The 27,788-nt window shown below is 46.0% G+C and overlaps 1 protein-coding gene across 1 annotated transcript; it reads right to left on the bottom strand.

Annotated features, from left to right (window-relative positions):
* Positions 1–1,739: 1,739 nt before the first annotated feature.
* PCCB (propionyl-CoA carboxylase subunit beta) lies at positions 1,740–27,636 on the bottom strand. Its single transcript, XM_042820596.1, has 15 exons — positions 27,478–27,636; positions 26,259–26,378; positions 24,002–24,070; positions 22,217–22,273; positions 19,339–19,452; positions 16,229–16,339; positions 14,960–15,068; positions 14,150–14,270; positions 10,683–10,764; positions 8,795–8,918; positions 7,515–7,622; positions 4,648–4,748; positions 3,277–3,375; positions 2,989–3,082; positions 1,740–1,995 (listed from the first exon to the last, which is right to left on the bottom strand). Exons 1-15 carry the CDS (start codon positions 27,634–27,636, stop codon positions 1,874–1,876), a joined length of 1,590 nt encoding a protein of 529 aa, XP_042676530.1. The 3' UTR covers positions 1,740–1,873.
* Positions 27,637–27,788: the final 152 nt, after the last annotated feature.

Genomic DNA, 27,788 nt, shown 5'->3' with positions numbered 1-27,788 from the left:
ACATGTCATGCTTGGCTTGCTTCTAAGTTCAAGGACTTTTGAAAGGATTCTTATTTTGTACCTATTGTTTGTGCAGGGGATGAGAATGCAAGGAGAAGCTGGAGAAGTGTGGCCAGAACAGCTTTCCAGTATGTTTCCAAAGCATTGTGATGGCAGAGCAATGAAGTACTCGGAACTCACCAGCATGTAAGAGCTGCATTCTTATACTAGCAAGAGGGGGAAGAGAGGATGGAGTCTGTATAACAGCTAATGAGGTTAGGAAACTAGAAAAACAGCTGTGCCTCCTCCTTTGTGACTTGACAATTGGGGTTCTCATTTAGCATCTCCTGCTGGCTCCGATCAGGCTAAGAAACTGCACCTGTTGCTTTACTGACACAGCTTTTGCCTCTAAACTTTGGACAGCCACTCTCATACCTTTGAAACTACTCATGGTCCTATGTGATAACTCTTGAGGTTACAGACACCTGACTACACCACTTCTCACAACTAACTGAAGAACTCAGTTCATTGCAGGGACCCCCAAACATTCACATTTCAGCTGACCTTGCCTTGTTGCAGTGTGCTCTTTCCTGGGGCAGTAGCAGCAGGCACCTGCTTATCCAGTGTATGGCTGCTGCAATACAACCACATACATTCAGACAGCTTAAACGCGTTTCCATAATCTGAATACATCACCTCTAGTCATTACGGAGCTGGGATCATAGCTGAAACAGTTTTTCTCTGCTATCTTTTAGGTCATTTTTAGTGGCTGCTTCCCCCCCTCATCCCCCCCTCCCATTTTTTTTTTTTTTTTTTTCCCTCCAGGCTCCATGGCTGAAGGCACCAGGCACCAATGTGCACCTACCCCGGATCAGTGCCTACCAGCAAAGTTGCACTCTTACCTCTTTCCTCCACTTCAGATGCCTGGGGAGTGGACAGAAGCAGCAGCAATCAGCAGGTACAGTAGTTCTTTATCTTGTAACACATTACTGCTAATTACTGAGGATACTCTCAACAGACAGGTCATCACAGGGCTTCTTGTGCTGGAAGTTATTTGCAGGAGCACTAACCATGTCAGTAACCATCACTCACCAGCTTTTGGGGCTGTAGTTTGCAGCTTCTAGTGAGGAGAGTGAGCATAGAGCCATTAGTAGTAACATCTGTTACTTGAAAGTCAGGCAAATAATTAGAGAGGAAAAAAAAGCCAGGCTGGAAGACAGGTCTGGAAGTCTCTACTTCAACCCTCTGCTGAAGGAGTTTGCTTTTTTTATGTCCTATTGGAATTTCCTTTTTTTGTTTTCCCCCCTAATCTGGGCAAATTGTCTCATCCTCCAAGAGCAGCCTGACTCCATTTATGCCACCTATGCCCCCATGGCCCATACATGACTTTGTAGCAACCAGAGACACAGCACTGCTTCAGCCAGCGTATGAAACTGCCACCTGGGTAAGCCTAGCAGAAGAACAGAGCAGGTTAATCCGAGATCTGCAAAGCTTGGAATGCAACACTCCAAAATCCAAGCCTAGGATTTTTCTTTCCCCAAGCTGTGGTGCAGGAAGCACAAGGTGCAGACCCAGGTGATGCTCACAGCACACAGTTGTGAATCTCAGCAGTGATGTCAGTCAGTGCAGCTCTGCCTAACACAGCCACCTCTACAGCCCTTGGGATGAGCAATCCAAGGAGCATTCAGCCCTAAACAACCCAGGCACTGCAGATTGTGTTGCTCATCAACCCCCAAAGAAAGGTTTATGAAGATCCTCGGTTAAACGAGGTACATGCTGTGATTTATTGATAAGCATCAGCAAAATCAAAACGAAACACTTCATTGCAGAGCACACTGCCACGTGACAGAAAGACTTGCATTCAGGTACTGCCAGGGCCGGTCCCTCCTCACGCTCACAGTGGGATATTAGCATGTTTCTTCCAGGGGTTGGTCTGGCTTTTACTTGCCAGCACATCCAGGTCATGGCAGATGCGCACGCGGGTGGTTGAAGGCTGGATGATATCATCAACAAACCCTGTGGAAACAAACCACACCAAGAGCTTCCTCTTAACCTTTTGTATCTCCGCTGCGATTTAAATTCACAAACCTAAAGAAACTCTTGGGATCAACTGTTCACAAGTTACAAATTAACTTAAGAATTTAAAATAGCCTGAAGAGAAAGTATTCCTGTGTCAAGTGTTAAAACAAGAAACTTCTATTCCCCCAAATAAATTAGCCAACCAGAAAAGATAACCGAGGGAGTGGGCTTTACTCACTGAACGCTTCCCCTGTTACTGCAAAGTCTTAGAGAGCTCATCTCATCTCTGTTATTAACTAGTTTGACTTAAAGGTTCAGAATTGTTGATTAGAAGAATCCCTTAACTTTGCATGTTCACAGGTCTTTTTTCCCTGGCTCTAACAGCAGTAACAGCAAACCAAAGGGAGCGATGCTGTACACACCAGCTGTGGTGACAAGCTTGACTAAGTCTTCCCAGCTCTGGGGCACTATTAAATAAAGCACAAAGCTTACTAATTGGGCAAAGCAGCATAACTGGAAAGATGTAGAGCTGGCAGAGCCTACAGAACTGCCTTCTGGAGCACAGGTAATGCTTCAAAGCTAGAGGTAAAAATCCTTTCATAAGAAGAGCAGAAAAATTCACACCAAGGGCTCTGGGAAAAACCACTGAACTGAGTCAGACCCTTTCTCAAGGCTACTGCTCAGCATCTAGAACCATCAAGTAGATTCCCAAAGCACCTATAATTAACAGTACGAGTTTTGAGATGCTTCCCATGATTGCAAAATTGAAAGCATGCCTTCCACTGCAGTCCCTGCACTGTTCCAGTCTCTTCCCACCCAAAGCCATTCAGATGGGCAGTTTGGTTGTCTGGTCTGGACAGTGACTTTTCTGGACACAAATTTCTTGTCCAAATAACTTACAGCAAAATGTGTACTAAATGCTTAAAAATTAACTGCCTGCACGCAATGGCAAACTCCAACCCAGGGCCACGATACACGCCATCCCCGTACCTCTCATGGCTGCCGGAAACGGGTTTGCAAATTTATCCACGTATTCTGCCTCTGCATCTGTCTCTTTTCCTCTGAAAATGATCTGCACAGCACCCTGGGAAGATAAAGCCCACATGTATTCAACCCATACAGGGCAGAGATGCCTTCTTTACCACCCCCACACACTGCATGGCACTGGGCCGATCGCTTCAGCAAAGCATCACTGGTCTTCCTCTCACTAAGCAGCCTCTGTGCCAGTGAGCAGCGATGGCTGCTGCACACAGTGCGAGTCAGCCTGCATTTATTTACCTTTGCCCCCATCACTGCCACCTCTGCAGTCGGCCAGGCATAGTTTGCATCTCCTCTTAAATGCTTTGAGCTCATCACATCGTAGGCACCGCCATAGGCCTGGAACAAAACCCCAAGGATTCGTTAATGTGGGTGACCTCACCACAGCAACAACTTAATTTCCTCTTGCCACTTCTACTGTTCCAACAAGCAGCAAGTGGAGCTACATTTCTACCTGTAGCAGTGCACACACCCTATTCAACACCTAGAATCAGACACTAAGTCTATGCAAACACACATTCAAGACATTCGCACTCGTAAAAACAATGAAGAATTGTAAAAACTTGCCTGAAGCCACCTCCTAAGTCTAAGCTTCACGAACTGGAAACCACATAAAAGCAGGAAGGGAGTTGCTGGCATATAAAACCTTCCTGAAGGCAGAAAAGAGGAGTCGGTGCCTGTCTGCAGCACCAGGCCTCTCCCTGCACGTGCATTCAAATAAACCAGCATGCTTCTGGGAGCTCCTGGCCAGGGGATGCAGCACTCAGATTCTGCAGTGCTCCACTCTGGACCTGGAAGTGGTCCAGGCAGCAATGGTAAATGAATACTGCAGACCTGCAGAGCAAGCTACAGCCAAGTGTTTCAGGGCACTACTTGAGGTGACAGCAAGGATGCAAGCTTGGGAAGAAGAGAATGGCAATATGCTGTCATGGCAAAGGAAGAGAAACCTGAGCAGCTCTTTCAGTTTCATTGCTGTCAAAAGCCTATCACAAGTGAAACAACCACCAACCAACAAAAGCACAAAACAGAACAGGAGGAACAGGAGAAAGGAGTCAGGAAAGGAAAGGAGAAAGCAGAGAGATGTTTAGCTAAGCTTTTTAGGAACTTAGAGAAGCATGGTGTCATGTATCTTACAGAAAAAAAGAAAAGGAAACCAAGGAGGGTATAGGAAAAGTACATGGAAGAAAGAAAAGCACAGAAGCATTAAAACTGTAAAGTTAACAGAAAAGAGACACAATCAGCACTGCTTCTGGAACTGGATTCTGAAGTTGCAAGAACAGAGAAGATGACAAAGATTGCCTGTTGCAGAGGGATGACACAGCCAAATGACAGAGGACAAATACTTGACTGGAGGCTTTCTAGGGAGAAAGCAAAGAGCAGAAACATGGATTTGGAGGAGCACAGAGACAAAATGAACTGTGAAAATATTTTGAGAACAGAAAAGTGGTCACTTGTAAATTGGCACAAGGAGATGTTACCAAACAGGACAAAGCGAGACGTGACCACTACAGAAGGCAGAAGTGGGGCAGACATAAGAAGTAACCAGAATGCTATTGGTGAAAATGGGAACTCATTGTATGAAATAACAGCACAGAATTAATACCAACTTACTTTTCTGGTGATTACAGTAATTTTAGGCACAGTTGCTTCTGCAAAGGCAAACAGTAGTTTTGCACCATGGCGTATGATCCCTCCGTACTCCTGAGCTGTACCTGCAAGTGGCAGAAATATTTGTCACTCTAGGAAGTTCATAATCACTCCATGTGCAATGAGGTGTCTTCATCTTGTCATTACCAGGAGCACATTACAACAACGGAGCCTTGTTAATAGCAGGAGCAGGTAACAGCCCAGGTGATGTCCTCCACTAGATGCTGAGCAACTGAATGAAAAGTATCTTGCCAAAAGCAGCAGAAGTCTGAGTGTAAGGTCACAGAAATGCAACGCTCACCAGATGGTTTCTTCATAGGAACAAAATAATATTCCATAGTTTTCAGTACTCCAAATGTGACTAGCAGTGAAACATGCAACCCGTATTCACTTCCAGAGAGCAGCACTCTTCCAAAACCCTTTCTTCTAGAGCATAAGGAAAGGCAGCTTGGCTACCACACAACAAAGACCCAAGCCCAAGACCACGGCCCTTAAAGGACAGAGCATGGAGTCTTCTATAAGGAACCTCACAGCCAGTAATTCTGGAGACTGACAGCACACAGCAAATAGGAATACAAGTCATCTGCTTTAGAGGGTCTTCTACAAAGTTCTGCCCCAGACACAGGCCTAGGTTCATAACTTGTCTAAAGATCCTATCAGAGTATTCAGCAGCTGCAAATCTCCACTGAGGCCCAGCTCTAGCAAATCATTACCTTAAAAAACAAATCTAAGCACTAACAGCCCCGGCTGTGACAGCAAGGTGAGGGAACATGGCCAGAGGAACCGATAAAAGAACTCTGGAAATGCCTTTCACAGAATCTAAGAAACCAAAGAAAAGCCTTGCATGCACAGAAAGGAGGACAGCTGATTCACCACCAAAAGACTGACAGCCAGAGGATGCGAGGCACTGCTCTGCCTCCTGTGCCCACACACCTGCACAGGAGGGCTGTGCCTCAGTGTTCCTACTTGTTTGCCACAGTGGGAAAGATGTGCCAGGTGCATTGGATGAGACATGCTCAAGGAGCAACACTTGGAAGTGGCAACCACACATTATTTCTAGCAATTCTGCATTTCAGGCCACTGTGCATGCAACTCTGCAATTACTGTCTGACAGTTCATCCATCTTACCAACAATTATTAAGTTAAAATTTGTTTTGTGAGATTTCTTAAAATTTGGTAGCTTGATTTCAAGTGTGATTTGATTGCCTCATACTGCATGCCTACACTCACAAATGTCCCTTCTTAACTGCAATTTCACTTTGGATTTCCCTGTATTTCCCTGCAGACCGTCGGACACACCAAGCCTACAGACACTTCCCAGCAGCAGACATCAGAACAGCCAGTGCTTATTGCAGGAACAGCCTGAACACAGCTGAGGTCCTCAGCCTACACCCAGGAGGTGGCAAGCAAGATCCTGCAATCCAGGCAGTGCTTTGCACTCTTAAAGCAGAGCAGGCCGTCACTGCGAGTGCTTCGACTGCAACGTCAGCCCAGCTGTTATTGGAACCATTTACAGTGCCAATTAATAGGAACTCTGGACATCAATCTGCTCCCAAATTTGTTCTGTGTTTTTATCCTTAAACGCTGTCTGCACTGAATTGTTTTGTACATCTCAATGAAGATTCTCTTACCCTACTGGACAGAGAGAAGTAGTGACCACCACACTCAGAATACATTACTTCAATTGATGTTTCTAATGGCAATGTATTAATCTTTCCAAACTCTGAAATATAACAGTTCATAATCAGTGTAAAAATCTCAAGTCTTCTTTCTTCAGCTCTACTTTTATGTCTTTCCTTTATCTGCTTCTAAGACAACACAGTAAGTTAACATTTCTAACAATCAGTGACACACAAATAGCTTTGTTCTTGGATTGTATCAGTCCACACTGCAGCCCCTGAAGCTCTAAGGAGAACCAAGCTGCTTTGTGATTCAAACAAGGGGAGAGTGCAGCAAAAACAGGAGAGAAAGGAAAGTGGTCAAGAAGGAATAGAAGGTTCTCTTAACACCTCTATTGCCTGCTGATAAAACACATAACATGTGGTAAGGCAAGAAACAGAACATTGACAGCAGCATTCTGATGTTCTGATGTCCAGTAGAGGCCCTGAGGGAAGCCTTAACAGTTTTTATACAGTGCTAACCTTATATTCCATTCTATTGGAGACTTCCTGTTCCTCACATAGGCTGTTTTCTAGTTTTCATTGTAACATTAACTGCTCATGTAACTAATGCTGAGGAAAGCCTAATCTCAAACCCTTTAACTCATGGATGTTCTTATCTGAACAGTGCTTGGAGCAGGAATGAACCTGAGCTTTCAAAGCAGAGTCTCATTATAGTAAAGGAGAAAAAAGTGACTTCCATGTCATTTATGACAAGGATATCTGCAGGGAACACGGTGTTAGTCCTGGACAGGCCACAACCACCCACTGTGCAACTGAGCCACCATCCCAAACGGCAGGGCACACAGCTTCTGGGGGCTGATGGTTTCCTACCCACACCCAGCCCTGCCCAGCTACATTCATCCCAGTGCTTCCAGCCTGACCTCAGCACCGCTGAGCTGTGAGTTGGCCTCTCCTCAGCAAAGCCCTGCAGAGCACACAGAAACAACAGCGCTGCCTTATTTAGGCACCCATTTTTCTGGAACACAATTTGCATATTTCAATATCTTATTGTGACTGCTGTACTTACTGAGTAACATTTTAAAGTCTGGCTTATTTAAGCTTCGGTACAGTAAACTGCTCTTCTTACAGTCGTTAAGATTGGGTTTAGCACCACCACCTCCCGCTGCTTCCCCACCCCACTACCAATAGGAACACAAGGACACAGCATACCTGGCAAAAACCCAGGAACGTCCACAAAAGTAATGAGAGGGATGTTGAACGCATCGCAGAAGCGAACAAAGCGGGCTCCCTTGACAGAAGAATTTATATCTAAGCACCCTGGAGGTGAGAAAACAGAGTAAGGTGTAAATGACGTGCTACGGGCAGTAATTCAAGGCAGCATCTAAGTCATGCTGTAGTTAAGCTGTACTGTCTTCTCAAAAAGAAAGACAAACAAGAAATCCTGCCTGCAGTAACGTGGAGATCATCATCTGCTGTCCCAGCACTAAGCTGACCACCAGCTGCAGTCACCTGGCACCCCTCATCCTTCTGAAGCACTGCACACAATTCCCACCTCTTCCCGCACTGACTGCTGTGCACAGACAGCTCCTGTGCCAAAAAGTCCGTGTAAATCACACCCTTGTAAATTAAATTATTTTTCTGTGATTTGCTCTTTCATTATTTTTCCCCAGTCAGTCATATTGGAACAATGGAGCTCCCCATGAAAAAACAAAGGCATTGCAAAAGACTGGTGTTCTGGGGAAAAGCTGCAAAGTATTTCTGTTCTGCATCACTGCCATTTAGAATTAGATATTGTATCAAACCTATACAAGATAAGGACACCTCAAACATTGACTATCTTCAAACTGATGATACCATCTGAAGACTAAAATAATATTACAACCCAGTGACTGCCGGGTACTGTGGTAGCCAAGCACTGGCTGGTCAGCATTCAGTCTCCTCAGAAGTTATCCAGCTATTAAGGAGAGAAATCAAAATCCCTTCTGCAGTTCAAAAAAGGTGATGTAAGCTACAGATGTTTGTATCTTCATGTCTGGATTGTGTGAGCTCCACACACTTGTACGTATGTCTGAATGCTTTGCATTTTCAGAAGAGCTGCACTACAGAACAGACTGGGGCATTCTAATGCTGTGGAAGCAAGCACGCAAGCTCCAGATTCTGCTTAATCAGTCAATCTCAGCCACTGCCAGACCACTGGTGGCCTTCTCTTGTGCTAGATACAGCAGCCCTGCAGTTACCCAAGAGCAAGACCATCGCACTGATAAAGAAATTATTTCAGGATTTCATGCAACAAAGCAACAGGCAAGTCACACAGCTGCACAACAGTGAGACTTCAGACAAACAAGGCATTAGGAAAGCAGCATGAAGCACTGGCAGGCCGCACAAACCATCCACAGTCCATCCAGCAGCCAGCCAGCCTTACACAGAGGGCAACAAGGAAACCAAACCAAGAGGAGGCAGCACATCAGAAGCACGCAGCTGTCCCCAACCTGATGCTACTTTGGGTTGGTTGCCCACTATGCCGACTGTCCTTCCGTTCATCCTGGCAAACCCCACAACGATGTTTCTGGCGTAGGACGGCATGATCTCAAAGAATTCCCTTTCGTCAACAATCTGTAAGGAGGACAGGTTGGCAGAGCCCTTAGAATGTCTGCACGCATAGTTGTACACACAGACACACAGCTGTTAGCGTGAGAAATGTTAGCAGAACTTGCAGAATAAAATAAAAAAGGAAGAAATCTTTCTGTCTTCACAGGAAGTAATTAGCACTGCATTCACTCTCAGAACGGCCAATTAGGCATCCCAGCAGATAAAACCATCTTTGTGGCATTTCCTCTGTAGTAAACCTGTTCTAACTTACCACAGAAACCCCAACCAGTTGCTAACCATTTTTATCCTCAGCACACCACTGGCAGACTGCACTTTAACAAACAGCTTCCAACACCAAAAGGCAAATCATACTCCTTGGAACCTGGGGACTTCTCACTATCTGTTTAATTCATACTTTGCTTCTTTGCAAATCCAGAGCATTTCCTCCCGAGGCCCAAATGTGCCATGCTCTGCTGGGGATGACGACTCTGTGCTGACCAGCAGTGTTGCCTGTGCACAACAGAGGGGAATGGGGAAGCACTGCTCTGCACAGCAGGAGAACACTGCGCCAAAAAGATCTCCCTGCAAACACAGACCCTCACACAAACACAAACCCTTGCAGCTGCACGTCCCTGAGCTGGAAGCCCCCATGTGTGCTCTGCAAAGTGGCATCCACCAGTACAGAAACATTCAATTCAGAGATGATCATTCCAGATGGAGCAGTAGCGACACCTACACACGGCTGCATTTCTGCTCTTCTCCTGCTGTGTTCTACCCTTACTGCCTTCTTTGCAGCTCTTGATGGCAACTTCTCCTACACACACCACAGACTGCCTGTCCCTTCCGATGCATGAAAAGTTTCAATTATTTATTATTTAAGCAGTTTTATTTCCTTACTTAATTCTCCTCAAAGCCTGTGGGTGTGGGTTTTTTTCCTAATTCACTTCAGAATTTTTAAACCTCACTTTCTGAGGCAGAACACAGAGCAGGGACATTCAGAAGAGAAGAACCTGAAGATTAAAAACCCATTCTGAGCTTTTCTTAACCCACCAAAATGGATCTGAACGCAGCCAGTTGCACACTGAAAAGTATCAGCTGAATGCTTGCGTGTGGGGAGAGACAGTCAGATAAAACTGCAGAGGGAAAAGTCTGGAAGGATGCCATGAGCTCAGCCCTGCTCCCCCCAGCCACCATTTGTACTCACTGCCTACGAGGCTGCTCTTCCCAGGTCTGTCATCTACCACAGGATCCTGGGCCAACCTGGGAACCTGAACATTCAGAACTGGGACCCCCAGGTGCTCTGCAGGGCTGTCACAGTTACACATAACAGAACTGGGTTTTGTTGGATTTTTTGGATTTGTTTTTGTTTCGTTTTTTACAACCCTGTTCTCTGCACAGCTGTTTTCAATGTATTAAGTCGTTAAAACTGACAAAAAATGAATTAGGCAAAGCTGGGCAAGAGAATTCCCAACAATGCCCACACTGCTTCAGTAAAATTCCACTAGATTTATACAGCAGTGCTCTCATCTGTACAGCTGTGCATGCTGTTGGATCGATACTGAAGACAAGCACTGAGACCCTTTCCCCCCACAAACATCTCGCTTCTGCCATTGCTGCTGTCTCTTCATGCATGACTGCTGAACAGGGGAAAAAACAGTAACCTGCAAAGACTGAAGAACAGATCTGAAATGGCACCATCTTGGTTTCCTTCCATGACTAACAGCTACATACACACGCAATACGATATGTGCACATTCTCCTCAGCAGGGCTCAGACCGGCAGACTTACGGAGCGGATGATATCCAGCATATCGTAGGCTTTGGTGGATTCCATGGGGACAATTGTGTCCAGCTCAGGAACCAAACGGTCACTGCAGAAAACAAATCCAAGCAATAACATTCACAGATCAGATGAACGCCAAGACCAAAAGCTCAGGCAAACAGCACCAATGCCATCTCTCCAGAACGTGGTGGGGACTGCTACTCAAACACAGGAAAAAGCAGTCCTCTTTGCAGCACAGTTATGCTTTGGGCCACTGAGGGCTCACCCATGGCTTACCTGTTGCTCTGAGCTCCTCCATGAACGAGACATCTCTTATAGAGATGTATTTTTGTCTACAAGATCATTGCCTGGAAACACCTCTCCTCCTCTGGCTAGAGGGGCCCATAAAACAGGGGACTGCACAAGGGCACTGGAAAGGACCCAAATGCTCCTGCGCTGGAGCACAGCTCAGCAATGGGGAAATTGGTAGCGCTAAGCACAGTGCAGAAGCACAACAGTCCACCACTGCAGTGCTTACAAAGAGGTGAAGTGGCCTCTCCAATGGCAGAGCAAGGCTTCTCATTTACAACTCTGATGCTGCCTCTGCCCACACCGTATGCTTGTGATCTGAATAAACCTCTGGGAACCTCTCCATACTTCCATACTTCTCACCCCTACCAAGCAGATAAAGACTTGTAGGAGGGTAGAACATCCATTCACAGCTTCTTCAGTTTAAGCACTGGGTTTGAAGTATCTCTGGGTATCTCATCATCTCTGCACTTCAAGAGCTTGACGTTTAACTCCCTGTTAGCAGCTCACCTATCAGTTACCCATCTTCAATAGTTTCATTAACGACTTACATGTGCTGGCATTCATGGGGTCATTCACAGTCCCAAGGTGGGGGGGCTGCATGTATGTCAGTTGCTGAGAGTCACAACTGTACTTTTCTATGTTTTAACAATGCCGTGGCTTTGTACCTTTAGAACAGTACAACATTAGGCTCTAGAAGTTCAATTTAAAACTGGAAACATGATCTGCAATTTGTCAATCTCAGGCAAAGAGTAGGAACATCAGCCCCACTGCTGCTCTGACTCACCTGCAGTGGACCAACAGACACCTCCCTGCTGAGAGCCACAGCAGGGCTTCCAGGGTATTCCCACAGTTAAGAGAATTGCATGCATATATATTCAAACGATATAATTAAGTCGCATTCAATGTTCAGTTACAATGGACTCAGAAACTTTTACTTTCCCAGAAAGTAACTATGAATATGCTTTAAAAATCTTCCTGTTACCTCCAGATTGTATTCTGAGATATCCCAAAGGATAAGGAAAATGGAAAAATGAAGGCATTGCTCCCATAAATTCACAGAGCTGTAAGGCAGAGATGGAAATCGTAACGGCATTAAAATGAACAACCACTGGCAAACAAAGACAGTACCCAGAACATCTCAGGGACAAGAATCTCAAACTGTCAGAGATAAAGGACATCTGGAGCTTGCCAGTGGAGTCCCGGGACTCAGGCTGAGAATCTCACTTATCTGTTGGAAATCCCATTATCTGAAAAGATTTGCTGCTCATCATCAAGGCAGTCAGCTGAAGCCTGCGACAGCCCGAGAAACTCACCCAGGTCAACAGTGGATTCCATTAAGTGCGAAATGGACCTGTGTGAGGTTCCCAGGAATGGCTCCTCAGAAGAAACAGAACTGGTTTACAAAACCAAATCACATCACACAAATGGGACAGACCAGATGCTCCTCAAAGACAGAGCACAATCACCATAGGAACTTTCTAATTTTCTTATGGAATCCAAAACAAAAGAAACAACTGTAACCAACTGGGGTTTCAGCTACCAAACCTGATGTCATCAGCACCACAAAGAACCTGTCTGCAGGGGGAAAGAAACCAACGTGGTGGGAGTTAGCAATGAAGATGAAAGGATGTAGTGCTTCATTTACATCATTAGAAGCAGTTTCTCCTGGCATGAAAATGGTCCAGTGAGAAAGAAAAGGGAGGAGCGGGCTGCAACTGCAGCAGCAGCAAGAACCAACCCATCAGTTCAAGGCAGCATGTGCAGATGAAGCATCACCAATATTAAGTATTAGGACCACACAATTTGATCTATACTGGAGATATCACTATTCACACAGGGAAATTTATCTTCACACGTAGAAAAACAACTGAATTGAAGTTCTCAACACAAATCACTGAGCATTTACTATACTGTGATCCTCTATTAGTATACCTGACACTGCATTAAATATCTGCCATAACACAGAACTGATCAATCTCCCAGCCATGGGATAACTGACAGCTTCTCCCAGATAAATAAAGTGCCCAATGTAAGATACACTGATTACAGAACAGACTGTTGTTTCCATAAATGAAATTAAAGTATCAGCCTATTTCAGTACAACATGCTGAATGCTTAGAAAGAAAGTGCCCACCTCAGCAACAGTGCTCCATGTTCACCCAGCAATACTGGGTCTGTCACTATAAGAACAGTCTTCCAGCTTAGCAATTGCATGAGATGAACACGGCAGGAAATGTTAGGACCAGTAACTGATCTGCTTGTCTGACCATCCCCTTCACAGCAGTTAGCACACTTATTTCTCTTAACAATGTATTTCATTTCCCACAGCAGTGATTTGTAACACTGATACAAAAAAAAAACTGCTTCAAAGATGTTACAACACAGAGCATACAGACAGAGCCATTACAAGACAGAGGCCTAAAGAGAGGACAACTTCCCCAATACCCATGTCAAAATCTTCAAGTGTGCAAGAAACCCCAAGATATAAACCATGGGCATCTGCAGAATGGAAAGGATGAACAAAGATAGGAGCAGATGTCATACAGGAGAGGATGGAGACCTTTTAGGGGATGTGCACAGGAAGGGCTGCAGTCAGATCTTTGGTTAAACAGCTTTTATTCCACTGACATTCTGTCTGTCCTGCTACTAGCAAGGCTGCCTACTGAACCTGTGCTGCGCTGACTCCCAGGCTGTCCCTCCATCTCTTGGCATTTTTTGCCATTTTCCTGTTTTCCAGTCTTGAAGTGATGAGTCCTTCCTTTGTTGTCAGCTACACAACAAACCTTACAGACAGCTGCCTAATGCCTCCTGTACCTCATCATCCCATCCCAACCTCTGCGTTTGGTGACCAAAGCTTACCCAACAGACACATCACTGACAGAGCAGGGCAGGATCTCCCCACTGCACCTTACTGTGCTGTCTTCTGCCTCACTGTGCCTGCCTGAAGAGCTGTGAACTGGACAGAGATTACTTCCCCCATATCCTGTACACAGCACAAATTTAATTTTAAGAATTAATGTTAACAGTGAGCATGTCTGTTATGCACACACACACACACACACACCTGAACACTTCCCACGTTCCCACAGTGTACCACAATTATCACAACACATTTGTGCCCGTCGAGCCAGAGAAGCCATGAAATGGTCAGACAGCACAGAGCTCAGCCAGCCTCCTCTCACCTGGGATCGTGGCACTCACACACTGGAGCCGGGTCACGGTTGCTAAGAGGTAAATAATTAAAGAACTCTCGGAGGTTAAGCAAGGCATCTACGTCGTTCTCAAAGGCCCTGTGTGCCACTCCTGGAAAGAAGCAGTTATTGAAATTACTTTGCAGTGTTTCTTTTTCAAGTATGTATCCATAAAGACAAGGAAAAACAGCACGATGCTTTAAACTTAAGCTACTGACAATTGGGCATTTTAAGCAATCAGATCTGACCAGTTAAAAGTACCTAGAAAATGTGTGGCTGTATCAGTCTTCTTCCAGAAGAGCTCTGGATTGTTCATTTTGTATTTAAAACTGTGTGAACTGGTTTATCAGCTGTCACACATTGAACTGGATCCCAGCCTTGTGCAATGCAAGCCAAACGAAAAGAACATTTCTAGGCAAACAAAGGATTGCCAAGAATCCTTCAACCCATGCACATTTCTGGGGAAAAACACACAAAAACCATCATCCCAAACCTTCCTTGGGAGCTCTGCTCTCCTACAGCCCTTCCACTTGTATAATTGTTTGTGGATTTGCTGCTTTCTCCTCAAAATCTCAGAACTCTGCCACACTCCCACTTTTCCTGCTTCGTCTTCCACCACTAAGAGGGATTGGTTTGAGCCCTGCACACTGCAGCATCCTGTGCTCCAGCAGTTTCATCCTTTCACCTCAGGTGACAGCCATGCCCACAGGAATCAGTACGAGGTTCACAGCAGCTCCAACAGCCCCACCACTTCTGTTAAAGTTAAGATCAGAGCATGAAGTAAAACTTCCCAGCTCTCACCAGACACAGCCGTGTGCGTCTTCGCTCCCCCGAGCTGCTCCTGAGTGACATCTTCATTGGTAACAGACTTGACTACATCTGGGCCAGTGATGAACAGATAGGACGTATCCTAGGGGAGAGAATAAAGGAAAGCCAGTGTGTAAATGCCAGAGCCAAGCTGCAAAAGCAGCAAAGGAAAGCTGCCGTCCTGAGAGACTTTCCTCAAAATAGGAAAACTGTTCAACATTGCAAAAAATTCCCTAAAAAAAAAAAAAAATCCCTGATACATTATACTAAAATCCACAGAAAATACAGCTACCTACAGGTCTCTTTGGAAATTTGTTCTTGATTTCCCATGAAGAATAAACTGAATTCAATTTCATTTAACCCAGTCTCAACTCAGAGGTGTATTCTGCAGTTTCTGCACATCTTTTATCTTCCAGTTCTGTACCAATCTCTACAGACAGTAATAGCTTATACAGAAAAATAACCTGAGACAGAAATCATGAGGTAAAGACAACAGTTATTTCTTAGGACAAAAAGAAAAGACCCATAAATGCTAAGAGACCCAAAGGAAGATGGACGAAGGACTTTTTTGCTGAGTACCCATAGAACTTAGAACAACTGGAACACAGAATGACTCTATGATTCCAAATTTAAAGTGAATGAAAAAGAATAACTCTGGGTCTAACAGTTCAAATATTAGCATGAAATGCAAAAAAAAACCCAAAAACATGAAGGGGTGAAATGTTTGTCCCACTCCACCAACGTACATTGATTTCAGATGTTAAAAAACTCATTAACAAAAATCCTTCTGAAGCTCCTCACAGTCATAACCAACTCCTTTTCTACAAACCACCTGAGACAGCCTTTTTCATCGTGTCCTGTCTGTGCCCTGAGCAGTAATCACCACAACCCACCTGCAATCCATACCTGCCAGCAGCACAACCAACCACCAGCAGTTTGTCGTTTGAAAATATATTAAGCACTCCTGTATTAAATGCTTCAGACCTACTTTATTTAGAACTGAAGCTTAAACAAAAGCGCTTTTTAACAAGAGATTAATCATATCTTCATCTATCCAATGTGCAAAACAATGGCACAGCACTAATTCAGCGCTGCCATCCGTGCCATTAACAGCTGGTCATGTCACAATGGTATTAATGATATTTCTGCAGCAGTTTCCAGGCCTTTAGTGAAGCAGGAGCCCACCAAACAAATCCTGACACGGGGTCTGACTGTGACTGACCCCATTTACCAGCAGCACAGCAGGATCTGCTCCACCCTTACCTTCACCATGAACGTGAAGTCAGTCAAAGCAGGAGAATACACAGCTCCACCAGCACAGGGCCCCATGATGAGCGAGATCTGAGGCACCAGCCCAGAACACAGAACATTTCTCTGCAACAGAAATCACAAAGACATGAAGTCTAAATGACAGAAGTAAATTAAGCGCGCTTACTTCTCCAAACTGAACTGCCCCCACATTCACCTGCCTTAATTAGAGAGAAGGGGATATCACACCTCATACTGAGAGCAAACCCACCGCACGATGCTGACAGGAAATGTCTAAGCAAAGAATTCACTTGTCACATTTTCCAAGTGGCAACAAATTTGATCTCTCTGTGCATCACTGCCAGCCTGCTTTGAAGTAAAAAGGTCCACAGGAATCAGAAACCGCATACAGCAGTGGTCAGCAGCAACACCAGGAATGCTGCCTCTGTGTAAACCAAAGATTTGAGCCTTAACTGGAGCTCAGCAACACACTTCAAGCATCAGTGAACCTATCATTTCTGCACCTCGCAATTCTCTGAAGTATTGAAACTTATCAGAAATGGAGGCCCATGCAAGGCATTTCCAAACAAGACTGCCAGCTTCTGATGGCTACACATGGAGCTCACACCCTGTTTTAGGCCCCAGTACAAGTCTGACAAACTGGGACACACTGGAAGATGCCCCCACGATAGTCATGGGACTCAAGCAGTCAGCAGGCAGCAAGAGGCCGTGGGAATGGGGGCTGCTGAGCACAGAGAAGAGAAGCCAGAGGGAGAACTTGCTGCTACCTTTATATCCTATGTATCTTTTATATATCCTTTATATACCTATATATCTTTACTGATGACCTAGATGAGGGGATTGAGCATACCCTCAGTAAGTTTGCAGAAGGCACCAAGCTGGGAGGTGGTGTTGATCTGCCTGATGGTAGGGAGGCCCTTCAGAGGGATCTGGATAAGCTGGATTGCTGGGCTGAATGGGATGAGGTCCAACAACGCTGAGTGTCAGGTTCTGCACTTTGGCCACAACAACCCCATGCAGCATTATGGGTTTGGGGATGAGTGGCTGGATGAGTGTGAAGAGAAAAGGGACCTGGGGGTTTTGGTTGGCGCTCCGCTGAACACGAGCCCACAGTGTGCCCAGGTGGCCAAGAGGGCCAACAGCATCCTGGCCTGCGTTAGAAATGGTGTGGCCAGCAGGAGCAGGGAGGTGATCATCCCCCTGTACTCAGCTCTGGTGAGGCCGCACCTTCAATACTGTGTTCATTTTTGGGTCCCTCCCTACAAAAAGGACATTGAGGCCCTGGAACGTGTCCAGAAAAGGGCAACAAAACCGGTGAGGGGTCTGGAGCACAAGTCTTATGAGGAGTGGCTGAGGGAGCTGGGATGGTTCAGTGTGGAGAAGAGGAGGCTCAGGGGAGACCTCACTGCACTCTGCAACTTCCTGAAGGGAGGCTGTGATGAGGAGGGGTTTGGCCTCTTCTCCCAGGCAAGGAACAGGACCCGGGGAAATGGCCACAAGTTGTACCAGAGGAGGTTTAGATTAGACATGAGGAAGAACTTTTTCCTCAGAGTGGTCAGGCATGGAATGGCTGCACAGGGAGGTGGTGGAGCCACCATCCAGTGTTCAGGAGGCATCTGGATGAGGAGCTGTGAGATGTGGTTCAGTGCTTGTGGTGGCAATGGTGATGGGAGGTTGGACTGGATGATCTTATAGGTTGTTTCCAACCCTGTGATTCTATGATACCCGCAGATGTGCTGGGGGACTTCTGTGGAAAAACATGATACTCTCCTGGGAAATGCACAAGGAAAGGATGAGAACCAAGTGGTACAAATCACAGCAAGAGATAACTGAAAAAAAAAGTCACCATGAGAACAGTTCAGCAAAGCTGCCAAGTGTCTGTCCCTAGAGACATTCATAACGTGGCTAGACGAGATGAAGCAACCTGGTTTGTTGTTAAAAATCAGCCCTGGCTTAGAACATTGGTCTGTACACCCCCAGATGACTCTCTGGACTGGAATTATCCTGTAATTCTATTCTAAATGAGCAAAGCTGATAGTTGACCATGGTCTGCCATTTATTAAGGCAACAGAAAAACAAGATAGCACATGCTTGTGAAAAAGAAAGAACTGAAAGCAGAATGAACTTTGTCCTTTGGGTTAACAGCACAAACATCAGATGGCATCGCAGTGACTCAAGCAGCTGCCAGCATGTTAAAAACCACCAACCAAAAAGCCAGAAATGCACACAAACTAAAGCAAAAAGAAAACTGTCAGTAAGACATCTGATGACCCTTGGAATCTTTTCGTCATTTGTTTTCAAAATAGCTCTAAGAGGTGTTTATGATTACTACTTTTCCTATCATTTATAATAAATGCTATTTCTCATATCTACAGAAAGTACAAATCATCCTTTAAAACAATGCATGTTGGTAGGCATATAAAATAATGTCATTTTAGGGAAAAAAAGATCAATGCTGTGTGCTTTAGCCACAAAGATACTGCGTAACATAAAACTTCCACCAGTCCAATCAGTCCTGCAGTCCTCAAGTGGTAACATCAACAAGTTCCACTGTATTCAGAACTGTTCTTTGCACAGAAACCTCTTGCATTTTTTTTCCTCCCCTCATCAACCACCTTGATATAACACCTGGTGCTTCTGCTGCACATTCTCAAGTTACCCTCAAGCACAGGTTGATGGGTTTACTTAAAGTCCCTTTTTCTGCTGCAGAAAAGTTTCACCATTTATCAGCCCCACAGAAAGCAAGCCTGCTCTGTGAAATTCTTAACAGGCCTGTATTTCTGAGCAGCCACAGAGACAGCTAGTGGTGTGTCACAGCCATCAGACACCTACAAAACACTCCACAGCACAGCATGCCCACTTGTCTCAGACAAACACATACACACTTTGAAAGAAGTTACATCCCAACACACACAAGCTGTAACTCAGTGTGAATCAACATTATTCACTAAAATAACTAAAAATATTTATAGGTGTTTCCTAATTAAGTAAATTGCTTAATTTTCTATTCTTCTGACAAAGCCCACGTTGCAGTGCAGCTCCTGCAGGGCTTTTCACCAGATCACAGCGTTGGACAACGTTCACTCAAGCAGCAGGGCACTCACCAAGAAGATGTCTGCATAGCCAGCCAGCGACTCCACCCCTTCCTGAATGCGGGCTCCCCCCGAGTCATTGAGCCCAATGACAGGGGCTCCAACCATGGCAGCCTGATCCATGACCTGGTGATGAACACAGACACTTGGTTACCTGCAACACCAGGATGGCCCTTCCCTATCAAACTGTGCATCCCCCAGAAAGAAAATCACGCAACAAACTTTAACTGCTTACACGGCGCTTCGCATCTCGCTTGCTTGCATTAATTACAATCATTAACAGCTTACTGACATACTGCATTTTGACTCTGTAGCAATGGGAGAGATCAAAATACGATGGGAAAGACATTACAACAAAGGTGTGAGGGCAGAAGGAGCAGCACAATAAAAAGGTGCTATAAAGGAAGGGCAGAAGATTGCTCACCCGTATCAGAAGATTCCAGGTTTGCAGGGGAAAGCTCCACCAAGGAGGGATCTCCAACCACAGACCCTTCCCCAGTGGCAGCCAGCCCTTAAATGAGGTCTAGGAGAGGTGCAGCCAGGCTCCACTCCTTCCAGTCACACAGCTGCATTGCCTCCACCTGTGCTCCCATGGCTGACCAGTCCTTCCCCAGGTGTTCAACCGGTGCTTGGGGCCAGGACTCAACAGTTCCCATAGAGCCTCACTCAGACTGGAGGCTGAAAGGCACACATTTAACCCCTCTCGCGTCCTTCACTGCCTTACCAGCTGTGCATCTCCATACCCACACTGTACCACCAAACCCTTTGCTACAATGACACAAGCAGAGGGGTTTGGCATTTTCCTGGCATTACAGCACTGGTATATAGTAACAAGATCTGCCTTGGTTCTTCAGTCATTTTCCTGTAGAACTGCACATGGTCTGTCAGTCTCTAGTTTGATATTTTTTCCTGCCCTCGCAATCATTTTTACCCAATTACATCCAATCTTTAACTTTTTAAGATTTCTAAATCTTCAGCCCTGTCTTTCAAAGTGCTAACAGCCATCAACAATAGCAAGCAAGTTTTTATTGCCTGGAAAACCAGAAAGGACATTAAAACATTCATACCAACAAACCCTAGCAGTACCAAAACTGCAGCCTGAACACGGGTTGCTGATAACTGTCTCTGTGTAGCTCTCAGCTGGCATCACTCCTACTTGCAGTCACTGCACGTAAAATAGGGATCCTTCAAACTTTGTGCCTGGACGTTCATTTAACAGTTGGATCACCGCCGTGGCAGACATGGAGAATGATTCTGCAATCAAATACAGTCCAGCACTTTAAAAGCATCCGTGTGGGCTGCAAGCAGAGGCTCCACGAGCAGCCTTGTTTGCTTACAGGGATGTTACGCACGGCGTGATCAAATGTCTTATTAGAAACCAGTTGACATCCATTGCCTTCCCAGGAAGCCTGTTATCCTACCAGGTCAGTGAAACAAGTTCACTGACACACTTTGCTATTTCCCAAGGACACACATGCATTCATTTTTCACTTCCATGATTTTTCCAGATACTGAAATTCTTCACACCAGCATACACATTTAATACACATTTAGACTACTCGTGTTTGAGGCTTTATTTTTTGCCATACCAGTACATACAGCTCTTCTGCAAAAGGAGTCTGCCACCTGTAGCCCAGACCTACCTACCCTGCAAACGCCAAATACCTGAACTCCAGGAAAAGATATGCAGAACAGTGACAGCCAAAGGCAAAGTCCTGCTGAGGGGCAGCAACTTCACTTCATTTTACGTGCCTCAAGCAATTCATAGGGTCTGCAGCAGCCAAGACTGTCTCCCAGAGCAGATTTCTGCTTCTCAGAACTCAGCTCACTAAGAACTAAAAGAAGTGACACAGATACCACACCATGCAGCTCTACACTGCCAAGCTGCAGCCTCACAGACTGAGCAACTGATGCACACAGAGCCTTCAAACTCCAAGGCCTACCACTGGTGCTGATGGCAAACATAGTATCAGTTAGGAAGGACTCGTGTCTTCCAGTCCTGCTAGCACTCCCTGAAGTTTCAGAAGTACCAGATCACAAACAAAACAGCAGAAGGCATCCCAGTAGCATCACATTACTCCCATCACAAAGAAACATTTCAGAGCTCTGATGTAAAAGGGCAATACAAACACCTTTGCTGATATCAAGAGCTGGTAAAGCCCAGTAGTTATTACTCAGCCCAAAGTCTTTCTGTCTTCTACTTTTATATCTCCTCACTGCACAGGAGGTTGTGCCAAAAAATAGTTATTTCCAGCAGGAGAAAAGGCCTCGAGCTCCATACACCTTGTTCCCAGTTCCATAGCAAAAAAAAAAAGTAGAAGTTTTCATCAGCCCATGCCACTGAATATTCATGCATGAAACAGCTGCTGCCCTCCACACCCCTGGGATTCCAACACCAGCTTTTTCAGTGAGACAGGAGGGCAAATGAGGACCAACAGCCACACGTGGCTGATAACAGAAGCTCGGCATCAAGGTGACCTCCACGTTGTCTGTCTTCAGATTGTTTACTTGTTACATTTCTTTTCATAAATACTACATTTCCACACAACATAACTCCCAAGTCATTCCATATTTCTACTGCAGACAGTGGCCAGTTAACCCATGCTCATAGTTGTATGTCTCTCTGGCTTTTTGCACACAACAGGAAAATCAACTTCGAGCTGACATTACTTACAACAGCTTCAAGAGCTCCCAGAGGACGCCCCTCTGCTCCTCTGTGCCCCCAGCCCTTACCAAATTGTGAGGACACAGGCACTTTGAGACTGCCAGCAACATCCACCACAGCCCACTAAAGTCACTACAAAGCATTTCCTCCAAAATTATTAGCACAACAGACTGGAAAAAGAAAACCGGCCATTTTTTGTAGCTGTTCTCTATTGCGAAATATTACCTTGCAGATCTTCTGGGCGTGAGCTCCAGACAAACTGCCTCCAAATACAGTAAAATCCTGGAAACAAAACAAATTCTGAGATTATGGAAAGAATCTTTTCAATAACAAGCAGCCAAACAAATCCCAATAACTGACCTTAATGAAAAACGTGTCAAGTAAACAGTATAATCCTGCACTGCTCTACATTTAGCACACTGCTCCAAGGCAACATGACTCTGTAAGCAGCCTGCAGACCAATCGTGGTCAATCCAACCTTGTTTACAAGTAAAAAGATCTTTTATGCATTTCCCAGTAGATTCTATGTTCAAATCACAAACTCACTGTGTCTCATTTGCTTTTATTATTCTTCAAACACTCTTCTTCCACAAATACATGTTACTCTTTCAGAGATGCTACCAATACTGGAGTAAGCCTGAGAAATGTCACTGTAAGTAGACTCCTACTGCAAAGGGTGGCAGTAGGATAAAGCTGCAAACAGGCAGAAATCACAAATGAAAGCATGCCCTTGTTCTATATTCATGAGTTATGCTGCCAGAGTTTATTATTTTTTTGTGGGGGCTGCAGCAACGATGCCAGCCAAAATGGACAGCTGGTGTTTCCTCTGGGACTGTGCTGTGAGATTCTGAAAGAGCAAGAAGGAGCCCTGGGGCTGATCCAGAAGGGACAAGGGATGGTGATACCTGGCACCCAGGGTTAACTTCTGGTCAGCTTCACTGATGCACTCCCCCTGAATTTTACTCTCAAAGAAACCCTAAAAACTCAGTGGGCAGCAAACATCACGATTAGTAGCTGAAGCAAAAAGGAAGTGACATCTCAAGTGGCAGCTGAATTTGGAGATGCATAAAGTCTTTCTAAAAAATAATTCTTTTAAAAACAGCACACGATGAAGGGACACATTGAAACCCTTACAAGAACTGCCCTCTACCTGTGTTATTTGAACAAAGAAACTCTGGCTCCTCTTCAAGCCCACATAACAAGAGTGCCCTCCCCTGGAAGAACGACACACCAGGACAAAACAGGCACAGCATATGCCTCAGTGCAAGCAAGATGGCAACAACCACTCCAGCCATGGAAGCAACCTGAACAAAGGCTACTTGGTAACCCAGCACAGACAGGCAGATATCAACAACTCAGAAGAATGCTCTTCTTCCACTGTGCTAAGACTTGTCCAAGATAAACTCCACCTATGGTGTTTCCTCTAAAACACACAATTTATCTATTTATATACTATCTGTCAGTCTCTTTACTAACCTGAAGAACAGCTCAGGGTTGCTCAGGTGCCCTTTACCACGAATTCAACCCAATGCAATTCCAGCCGGTACCTCCAGCAGGCAGCACCAGACCTGCACCTTCCAAGTGGGAAGGCGGTTCCCCGGGCTCACAAAGCACTCTGCTGACATTTGCAGGACTGCCCACGGCTGCAGGAGTCCAATCACAACACCTCCAGCTGCAGGCACAGCCAGAGCTCTCAGTACTTGCAACACGTTGTGCTCAGAGACCTCTCCATCTCCAAATAAGGTACCGAATAAGTGCTGCATTCATCGCTTACTTCATCCCAATCTTACCTACAACTGCAAATCTCACTAAAAAAAAACGGTCTGGGAAAGATTTCTTCTGCCTCTTCTTGTCTCATGCACTGCTTCCTCCCACAGGATGTTATGTTTATCTTATGTTTAATGGCAGGTGGTAAACAGGTACGTTACTACATGGTCACAGTGAAATGCAGCGTATTTATTTCAAAGGATAAGTTCATCTTACTTACAAAAACAAAAAACAGAAACATACCTGACTGAAAACATAAGCCAGGCGACCATTAATCCGTCCACGGCCAGTCACCACACTGTCTCCAGGGTACTGTAATGGAAAAAAATAAAAATAAAAAATAACTCTAGATATTTATATCTCAAAATAGCAACAATGTCCATTAAGAAGCACTGAGCACAAGGTTAGGGTAAAGACTGATTGTGGAAGGACTGGTCTTTATTTTTGCAATGGAGGCTCCATAAAGACTCGCTTCAGCACTGGAAAAGAATACTGCAGGTAACATCACATCAAAGTTACATATGAATCTAAAGATTTATGAGTTTTGCACTTTCCCCTCAAATTTCAGCATGCCTAGAGTTAAGGCAAATCAGGTCCTCAGAGACAGAATGCACATTTTATTAGAATCAGATGTTTTTAAAAGAATGGGCACCATATATAAATCTTTCTTGAGAAAGGTCATAAAATACAGAATCCAAAACACTTCAGCTTGACCTGTCCCATTTTTTTACCCTGTAAGTAAGGGAAAAGATGAAAGAGGAGATACAGCATGTGAATCCTAAAGTTTCCCTACTGATGTTGTCTCACTTTTAAGTATATGGATATTTTTCAAAACAGCAGAGGAAGTGTGTTGCCATAAGGGAATTCCAAGCATCTCAATGCTTTTTGCTGTCTAGGAGGAAACAAAAACAAATAAAAAAACCCACTCTCCTCTGCTCTAAGGCCCAAGGGAATCTTTTCACAGGGAGGTCACATTTATACCCAAGGGAATCTGTTCACAGGGAGGTCACATCTTTTGGGGACTTCTCTCAAGCTGCACAGTCAGCACTGTTACCACCTCCTGGCATACAGAAAAGCATTAAACAACTCTCCAGCTCCAGCCATCATACTGCAAAGATGGCTCCTAACAGCCCATACAGCGACCTGGACGGAGTACAAGTTTCACCCTACCTTTGGAAACTTCCAGGAACCCTAAGCTATTCAATGCTAAACTAATATTCCAGCTCACTGCCCACCAATTAGGTCATCTGCTGTGGAACTGCGCTCTGTAAACACAACCTGCAGCTTACTGAAAGGTGAATGCTGAAGGACAAGGCAAAAATTAACCCAGCTGTCACTCTCAGGACTTCACTGCTCCTTTTATCTTCAGAGACAGGGCTTGGTTAACAGCACTGTGGGGTACAGCATTGTGAACTACAATGAAAAGCAACGCAGGAGTTAATTCAGTTTGCTGGGGGAACAAAGTAAGAAGTTACCCATAGAAGAAAAGATGTTTCCTCCAACACTCAGCGAGCGCCTCCTTCCAGCAGAGTCCTGTCAGCAACCTGGCCACTGGAAATGAAAAGAAGCCCTTCTGAGGGTAGAAGCCTACCAAGCCCTCCCTCACCACAGCATGCAGCCTGGCAACTGGAAGGACTGCAAAACTATCAGCTAGTTTAAGAACTGTGGAATCTGAAACTGCAGTCACTGCACTCAGCATGTGGCAGTGACACACCTGGCACAGCTTCCTACCACATTCCAAATCAGAGTCACCTACAGGAAGGTTCACCTTCAATAGGCTAATCTGCACTAGCCACCTACACAGCCCAGCACGTTCACCAGTCACTTCTGCAGGACACAGCAACAAAATACTCTTTGCAGGTAGTAATTCATTCACCAGGCATCAATGTCACTGCGAGAGACTTCGGGGAGCCAGATTTTTCCTCTACATAACGCACCTCGTGTACCTTGCTGGTTTAGGATATATGGCCACCTATCAAAAACAGCGTCAGTGAGGCAGACTGCAGCTTCTCACCAATCAGCAGAACTGCTTGAACATGCAGACACATCATGTTTTCAAGCCCTAAAGGATTTAATGACTACAGTTCGGCAAGCGTATGTACAGATCTGACTTATTTCAGCCTACAGCTCTAATGATATCTGTAGAGGGGCAGAAGGATCCGCATTTGTATCATATACATTGTATATCCAAATGCAGACATATCTGCACACATAAAACGGATTTGCATCGTATGTATCCCTGACTTGACAGACAAACGTAAGACAGCAGTACTTGAAACAAACAGGTAATCTCCTAAAACAAACAAACAAATCAAATTTAAACGATGTAAAAATAAACCTCATGAGCTGTTACATGGAAATTACAAGCAACAAAAGGAAATTCACAAACACTTTCCAAACCCAAAACATACTGTGTGCAAACAGAAGAACTTATCTTCAATCACACACCTGGCTACACAGCAAAGGACAAAGAAACAAGAATTACGTGAAATAAAAATACCTTATTCTTACTAGAGTCCATCCCAAAGTCAGAACACCTGTGTTCCACAAACATGTCATATTCATCAAAGCTGCCGGGGTCCAGCAGCAGAAGAATCCGCTCTCTTGCTGTCAGCTTCCCCTGAAATGGAGCACACCGCAGTTAGCACTGCCATTGGGCAGCCCTGGCCCTGCCAGACACCTCTGGGTGCAGTTTAATGAAACGTTCCCTCACCAGATCTTCTGTTTGCCCCACTGAATGCACACCCCCAAAGCTGGGAGCATAGCCAGCGATGAGCCTCCTCAAGAGCAAACACAACACAAGGAGATTCTGAAAGGAAGGCTGACTATCAGAGCTGCACTCCAACAAGATAAGAGACAGCCTCAGTCTTTTTAACAAGATGTAATGTAATGTAATGTAATGGCATCTCAGCTATTTTTGCCTACACGTCTGAATGCTGCTATGCTGTTAAGGCCTTTGGTTCTATTCTTGAAATTGGAACCCTTGCACAGCCAAACCGGCCCATAAGAGCAGCGCAGGGCATTCTGTGGATCTGAGCTTGGCCAGGGAAAGGCCGCACACAGCCTGCAGGGAACTTCTGGCAGGCTTCGCTAGGACCAACGCGGCACCACAGCACGACGGCCGAGAGCGGAGCACACGGGCTGCCCTGCACGCCCCTCCTCGGCAACGATGATGCCAAGAAGTAACCGGTGACGAACAGCTCATTTCGGAGCTCGGCCTTACACAGCTTTCTCTGCAGGCCAGGTCGGCGCCCGCCGGCAGCGCAGGGATCCCGCACAGGGGCGGGCTGCCCTTCTCCTGGGGGCCGCGCCTGAACGCGGCGTTACACACAGCTGAGGCTCTGTGCGGAAGCGACGGGCGAAGTTTTCAGAGACAGGGGAACGCAAGGCAACGTAAGCGGTGCTCGAGGCCTCCAGGTGAGCACAAACCGCTCGAGGCGGCACTCCGCCGGGAGCCCCGAAGCCTGCGGGCGCCGTTCTGAGCAACGGAGATCGGGAAATCCCTCCGACTCAACGACAGCCCGCCCCGCGCTGCGTGAGCCGCCGGCTCGGCGCTGCCCGCTCCACTCCGCTCGCCGCCCGAGCGCTCGGTGCCGCTCAGAGGCGCGCTGCGGCCCGCCGGAGCACCGGGCCAACTTCGTTCCACCTTCGGCGGCGGGCGGAGCGAGCCCGAACGGCGCCTCAGGGGAGCGGCTCTCCTCCCGCCGCCCGCGCCTCACCCGCCTGTGTTGCGCGTCGATACGGCTCTGTCCGCCGCCCAGCAGCGCGGCGCGGCGCTTCTCCTCGATGCGCTGCGGCACAGAGCCGCCCGAGGCGGCGCGGCGTCCCCACGGGGCGGCCCGGCACAGCGCCGCCCGCAGCACGCATTGCGCCGCCATGTCGCGAGGCGGCGGCGGACACTGCGCCTGCGCGCCGCCTCTGGGAGCGAGAGCGGGAGTGCCGCGTCCAGTGCGCCACGGGCTGCTGCGGGTGTGGGGAAGGAGCTGTGTGCGCGCCTCTGCTGTGTGCGCGCCTCTGCTGTGTGCGCGCC

This window comes from Centrocercus urophasianus, unplaced genomic scaffold (assembly GCF_019232065.1).
Source record: "Centrocercus urophasianus isolate 14NV4802_14NV808 unplaced genomic scaffold, USGS_Curo_1.0 seq_19, whole genome shotgun sequence".
Lineage (NCBI taxonomy): Eukaryota > Metazoa > Chordata > Aves > Galliformes > Phasianidae > Centrocercus > Centrocercus urophasianus.
Note: the sequence above shows the minus strand (reverse complement) of the source record. Positions and strands in the feature narration are given on the sequence as shown.